The sequence below is a fragment of the Lytechinus pictus genome, chromosome 2 (genome assembly GCF_037042905.1).
Source record: "Lytechinus pictus isolate F3 Inbred chromosome 2, Lp3.0, whole genome shotgun sequence".
Taxonomy (NCBI): Eukaryota; Metazoa; Echinodermata; class Echinoidea; order Temnopleuroida; family Toxopneustidae; genus Lytechinus; species Lytechinus pictus.
In genome coordinates, this window is record NC_087246.1 from 66,656,044 (window position 1) to 66,663,411 (window position 7,368).

The window sequence follows — 7,368 nt, forward strand, 5'->3', positions numbered from 1 at the left end:
AGGACTGAAAACCAGGAGTGGAAAGCTTGAGTAGTAGGCAGGGTGAGAGGTTTGAGTAGAAGGCTGATTAAGTTGGAGGGGTTACTCGAGTAGATGAGACAAGACCGGCTTGAGTCAGACTGGAGCTGTAGAGCAGGAGAGAAGATGCATTCTGAAAAGAATACTCTACTTTTATACTTAACCTCCACAATCTCACCTTTCCATTTCACTTCTATCTCTATCCATTTTAACTTGGTCCTTCCAGGACTTTACACATGATGTACCATAAACGACTTCTGCGATTGTTCAAACCACCATCATGCAAACCTTCAAATATCTAATTATCATGCTTGGTTGTTTTTTAAATCAATGGTTATTTTATTTGTTTGTTTTTTCCGAAGTTGGTTAATATCAGTCCCACATGTATGACCACACATATAGCATTTGGCATTGACTTTTAACTTGAAGTTACTGATAAACCTAGAGGTAGTTTAATGGACAGTCAGTGCCAAAATACATGTAGATGAAATTCTAATTGGAATACATGTACCCAAAGGTAGGGGGAGACCAAGGGCTGGAAAATTTGACAAGCAAAAAAAAAAAATAAATAATATTTCAATTGTGAATTATGTATTTTTCTCCATCATAAAAGACCAAAAATAGTAGAGGGGACATTTGATATTGTGTCCCCCCTGGGATTTCCGCCCATGCATGTACCTGCCCAAGTCAAATCTTTTTTGACATGTTTCTAATAATCTGGTCTAAAAAATGCTTCCAATTAGGTGAATATTCAACTTATAAAAGGTCGACTTAGGCAGAGTTACCTGTGTCATAATCCCAAAATTAGAAATTGCTTTAAGCTTCATTGTTCCATTTTAATTAATTTTTTACATTTTTTTCATGATAGAATTCCCCTTAAAAACATTCCATGTGACTTCAAATTTACAGAGAATGAATTAAAATTTTGAAAATATAAAGTAATTAAATGTCAAACACAAAATGTAAAACCGGTGATTTACTTCCTATGAAATCTAGGGTAAGAATATAATTATCATTGTTTCAGAGTTAGTACGTTTGTTCCAATGCCACACAAACTTTATAAAGTAAGAGCAATAAGAGATAAATTATTGACTAATAAATCATAAAAAATGACAATGAAGTCACAATTACTGATAAAATAAGTATTTTCATTGTCAAAATTAATACATTTTATTGATAAAATTCATTGCATCAAACATGAAAAATATACTATACCAGTATGTACAAAGGATAAACAATGTTTCTGTGCACTGACCAGAAAATACATCACATACTTCGAAGATGAAATACTAGAAAATAATGAATACTTTCAAAATGGGAAAATTTATCCAATAAAGAATTATGTGTATTATTAGAACTTGATGAATATTGATAATGATAAAGTAATAAACTTATAAAAGCTACAATTCCAATGAAAGGAAAACATGTATGTATACATGAAAACTAAAGTTTTTTATTTTCCATTTTCAACTATGATCAGTAATGACCCTGACCCCCTGAAAAGGGAAAACACTTTGACAATCATCTTATTCATGTAGCAAAATGATTTTTTTTTTAATTTTCCATGCATGCAACTACATTTTGATTTTTCCTTGATCATGTGTATATTCTTACGGTATTGAAAGTTCTAAAATGACTAATGAAAAGTGTGGGAAACCTTTTTTAATTTCATGGCATGATAATATGAGATGATTAAGAAAAAAAGTAATCGCATCACATTCACATTATGTCAAATTATTCCATAATGCTTTATTTTGCTTTATTTCTTTCTTTTTTAGGGGGGGGGGTGGAAATATTTACTGAAGAATTGCACAAATTTTCCCAATTTCTGCAGACCCATTTCCCTTATTAATGGTTAAATGGTTAAAGATGTGAATCATATCAAATGGAAAATTGGAATATCACACTCTTTCCAATCATGAGATTGAAATGTAGAATTAAGTTACTGCCGGTATCTCCATTATTCAGTAATGTAGCTTATAATGCTTATTGCTGTAGAGTGGCAATCACGAACCTTCTTATTACAATTCCTAAATAACATGAAAAGAAGTTTGAAAGACTCGCTTTACACCCAGCTCAAAATAGAATGATACGAGTATTCAATAAACTGAAAAACTTGACATTTCTACTATCCCTTTCTAGACTGAACAAAGAATGATAGAATACCTTTCCTTACCAAAGTTTTTCTGCGTATTGTAAATCTAAAATCTGAGGGACATTTCACAAAGTTTTTTAGTGTGAAATATGACAGTGCCAATACACAAAAAACATTGAAAACATAATGTCAATGATGATAACATAGCAATTCCTCGTTTACGAGCATAAGCTGATACATGCCATGTGTGATAATGTCTTGTATAATACAACTAGGAATTTAAGGATGACATATGTCACAATTAAGTCTTTGTGAAACACTGAATTGTAATTTGCCCCCCCCCCCCCCCCCCCCCGAAAGAAGTAACTACTTATGTACAGCATTGTTATTACTTCTTTCTTCCGGGGAGGGGGGAGGGGGGGTGGATATTCACCTCCAGTATTGGGAGGTACATCATCTACTTTCTCCAATACATTGAGCTTGAGATACAGTAAAAGATCAGTAAGTGTTTTTCAAAGGAAAGTACTTCAACTCCTATTTTCACCATCTCCATTAGACCAAGAACTTGAGTCTATGTACCGTTTATTGTTCCGCTGACTTCGGGATGGGAAAAGTGGAGAAAAGTCAGAAAATGATGAATAAACAGTTGATGAACAGGTCTCTCTAGGATCAAATGAGCCTATTTGGGCCTAGATTGAGGACTGAACCTCCCAGAACATGATCAAGCCTATAAAAAGGGTAATTCATTGATGATTCAGCCTGACAAGTGACAAACAAAAAGGACTCCTTTTCAACGAAGCTCTTGTTCACCTGATGAAATTCAATATATCCATAATCCTGTGATGTAGTACATGCACAGCATGTATAATAGTGATGTATTGTCATTTCACAAGGTTCAAGATTCAATTCCCTTTGATCTCAAGTATAACAGATTCATTCAAGGAGACTGCATCTGATGGCGAAGAGAATCCTGGCAGCACATCCATCAATTTTCACTTTTGGAAATGTTGATCCCCGTCCGCCTGTAGAATTCGGATTTAACATGGCCGACGCGGACATGAGCACGTCCGGGAGGATCCGCAAACTGGTCCAGCTTATGACCGTAGTTTGATGATGATAAAGTGGGTGTGACTTTCTCCTTCTCCTGAAAGAATGGATAGTAATTAATAATATCTCAATGAAAGATTATACATGTAGATTATACATGTAGATTAGAGTCCCACGCATAGGCCTATACATGTAATTCTCTTTATGATCGTTCCAAATCTGAAGTCGTATATGTTTCAATTTGAATTTGACCGTTCTTTCTCTTTGCTTTCTTCTTAAAATGCTTGGAGCATTTTTACCCCAAAATATGAAAACTGATTAATTAGCAACAAAATCCATGTGGCAGCATTACACGTCATCTTATTCAATGTACACAAATTCACCTACATCATAGAAATCAACTCTTTTAGACCAATTTAATAGAACTTTTTGACCTTTCTTTGAATCTAGTCAATCAATATTGAAAATAGTCTGGCGAATGCAATCATTATTGTTATGATTACAACATTAATAAAATAATGAATGCATACTGTACCATCATTTCTCTTTTTTAAGAGTTTAATATATTTTGCTTACAACAATTATGAAATAAAGAATTTATTATTGGTAAGTGATGAAAAGGTGAATGGATATCATGACTCTAGGTACCTCAAGCGAAGTTCGTGCAGGCTCCACTCCACTTAACTACCGCTACACTACACTCCACCTACCTGAGGTGGAGTAGGTGTAGTGTAGCGGTAGTGAAGTGGAGCCAGCACGAACTTCGCTCGAGGTAGACTCTAGGCAAAATTTCTGCTTTTAGATAGATTTAACATTAAAATTACCTCATCATTAACCGTTAGTCCTTTGGATTTGGCATGTTCCCTGTCGCATCGATGAAGCTTGTTGTTATACCCTTCTGACCAATTGAAAAGTCGATCATATGTGGAATGACCCTTGGGCTGTGATGAAATGGAAAACATTTTTATTCAGCATTATAATTCATATCATTTTATAAAATCATAATATTAATACTTCATAAAAACTTATTGGGATTTTTAACAAGCATTATTTTTAACATACATTTTTGCCCAATAAATAGGAGTCTTACTCTTAGGGTCTTAGGACTGTAACTTAGCCTTATAAGTTATAGGTACACCGAAAGAAAGTTATCACATTCACAATCACAGTTTTAATATCCCAGACATAATATTTTCTTACCACTTTGCTCTTTAGTCACGTAGGCACAAAGAATAAAATCATTAAGTTAGAATCCATAACAACTAACAGAATTAGTCTATTAACTAATACTTTATAGTCTATTTAATAACTAATATATTATTACTAAAACATTTCCCTAGGCCCAGACTCACTTTTGTCTGAGGCGAAGTTAAATACTCACCGGCACTTTACTGTTGAAAGCGTTCATCTCGGCAGGGTCATTTCTTTTTGTTGGAACGAAACAAAACGCTGACTTTGCAGCGAGTGGATGTCCATCTTCCATCAAACCAGGGTACTCTTTCAGTGTCTTCCTTGGTGAAAGTTCCGAATCCATTTTCCTTTAATATTATCCTATAAAGATATAGCCTATGTCAGATATTTGTAAACCTCAAATCAACTACCCCCGATGTACCAATACCGTATAAAAGCCGGCATATATACGGTATGTGCATGCAGCGCGATCTACTTCCGGGTATACACATTGGTTTCCAAGGCACAGATACAACATTTGTTCATGAATATTCATGACTTTAAGGGATCCGCGTCGCTCATTGGATAACTGCTAAATGATTGATCTGCTCCACTAATCAGTATACAGATCAGCTGCAGATGGATATCTCGTCAAGCTAACTACTGGGAGATATTATACACAAGACGTTCAATCCATGCATAGGCGCAGGCCTATACAAATATATAATTTAGCAATTATATTACTGGTTTGAGATTGATAAAAGATTTATCTTTAAATGTTGTTTACTGAATCTAACTTGAATCATTGTAATATATATGATTGATCTGCTCCACTAATCAGTATTCGTCAAGCTAACTACTGAGAGATATTTTCTCTTTCCTTTTCTTTTTCCTTCTCTTTTTTCTTTCTCCCCTATCCCCCTCCTTCTCATTCGCTCTCTCTTTCTTTCTTTCTCTCACGCGCTGCCGCTCTCTCTCTTCGTCACTTTCTAATTTTCTCTCTAAACTTACGTTTCCCCTTTATGACGTATCCTTTTCGTCATCCTTTGTGCGCTTTTGCTCACTGTTTTGGATACGCGCATCTTTATGATGCATTCGGATGCATTATTTTGACGCACTCTAATAAATTTGTCATAACTTGACAAAGCCCTATGGGCGAAAATTCGTTAAAATATTACTGTCCACGGAGTTTTTATACTTTTCTTTGTTTGAACCTATTTATAATCTCCGAGCAGATCATTTGACTATATATATATATATATATATATATATATAGGCGTAAATAATATATATATATATATAGGCGTAAATAATTCAAGCATTTAGTGTGCTGCACTGAACCCAGTGTGCTGCACAGTGTGCTGCACTCAACCCAGGTGAGGTAAATGGGTACCGGTAGGAAGTAATTCCTTAAAAAGCTGTGTGCGCTATGAACGCCTATAGCTTAGCCGGGTAATATAGGAGCGCCTTGAGCACCTAACAAGGTGGATATGTGCGCAATATAAATACCCTATATTATTATTATTATTCAAGCATATATATATATATATGTGTGTGTGTGTGTGTGTGTATATATACATATATATATATATACGGTCTTACATTGGCCTTTATATATTCTTTTTTTAGTTTTTTTTTATCAAATCAATGTATGTATAATTGGTTTTGGCTTCCATGTAGGTTTTCAAAATGAAAGAGTGGGCTTATTATATTTTATAAAAATCAATCACATTTCTATCAAAATGTAATTAAGCAACGATGCAATGGCAACTCGGAACAAAACTTTAAGGAGCTGTGGACAGTGGCGGCTGGGTGGCGGCTCCACTCGGCATGGGACAACACCCCGCGCCTCTTTAGAATTATTGCTTTCCCAGTTGCCCCTCCCTGAAATGTTGACAAGTAAAAAAGAAAAGATGGTAGGCATAATAGGAAATGCTTTAAACGTCCCATGCATTCTAGCTGTATTAGGTTTTCCCTCTTAAGTTTTCTCACTCGGTCAACATCACCGTATAAGCTATTATATGATTATGAGCACTGATCAGTGATTATGAGCTACACGTACCAGCCACTATTGCCGTTTGCTCTCATCTCATCCCAAATGGAGTAATACTTCGTCTACAATGGAAGTCAATAGAGTATGGGGGCAGATGGACAAGTCTCCCCCCCCCAAAAAAAAAAAAAAAGTTTTAAGGGTGGGGGATACAATAGGCCATGCCCCCACCAAATATTTGGAAGTTAATTAGAAACTCATTATTATCTTCAAACGACAGTTAAAAAGGCAACTACTTAAAGCTTATTAATATTTGAATAACTGTTCTTTACATCGTGCATTGTGGGTTGGTGGTTCGGGTTATTATTTAAAGTATCGTATAAATATGTGATATATCATTGATAGAAGTTTATCCAATTAGTATCCCATATAACTGTATATTATATCATTTACTGATTCATATATTTTCTGGGTGACCCAACCCTACAAGCATACTGCTTCCATGCATGGGCATCCAATTTTCCTAATATGTATATATAAAACGAAGTATGATACGTCATTTGTATAATATTTCATTTTCATACTTTGTAATGTTTGTATATTCTTATTGTGCATGACTGTTTTTTTCATGGAAAAGTCTATATACTTATACTGACAAACGTATATGCGCGTAAAAATTTTCTCTTCTCCATATTCAGATCAGTACCAGAAATATCAGCTACCTTGGAACATGTTTATGTCTTACAAAAAACTGAGTTAAAATGTTCCATTTTCAGGTCCGAATTAAAATAAATCAACTGGCGTATCGAGCTCGCAATGTATCCCCTTCAATAAGTAGTCCTTGAAATCTTAATTTCGTTATATCAAACATTAATCAATCACAGTTCGTGATCATGATTGCATTAATTATTTAGTTAGATAAGCCTTCTTTTCATGATTACAAAAAGTGCGTATAAATATCCAGTTCCTATAGGCCTAGCTTTATATCCAAAAATCACGCTTTCCTCTGACACATTTCATTTCCTGACAATGTCATACCATGGACCTA

General features: G+C 34.7%; 1 protein-coding gene across 1 annotated transcript; it reads right to left on the reverse strand.

Annotated features, from left to right (window-relative positions):
* Nucleotides 1–1,145: 1,145 nt before the first annotated feature.
* On the reverse strand, nt 1,146–4,855 carry LOC135153189 (cilia- and flagella-associated protein 90-like). The gene is made up of 3 exons (XM_064095458.1): nt 4,542–4,855; nt 3,985–4,101; nt 1,146–3,257 (listed from the first exon to the last, which is right to left on the reverse strand). The coding sequence occupies exons 1-3, from the start codon at nt 4,692–4,694 to the stop codon at nt 3,099–3,101; spliced, it is 429 nt and encodes a 142-aa protein (XP_063951528.1). The 5' UTR covers nt 4,695–4,855; the 3' UTR covers nt 1,146–3,098.
* Nucleotides 4,856–7,368: the final 2,513 nt, after the last annotated feature.

Bases quoted from the DNA above. Each gene is read 5' to 3' on its own strand.
- LOC135153189 (XM_064095458.1), bottom strand. From the start codon at position 4,694: ATGGATTCGGAACTTTCACCAAGGAAGACACTGAAAGAGTACCCTGGT. The intron at 4,102-4,541 runs GTGAGTATTTAA...ATTTCATCACAG, and splicing joins CTTTCAACAGTAAAGTGCCG to CCCAAGGGTCATTCCACATA. The intron at 3,258-3,984 runs GTAATTTTAATG...CCATTCTTTCAG, and splicing joins GACTAACGGTTAATGATGAG to GAGAAGGAGAAAGTCACACC.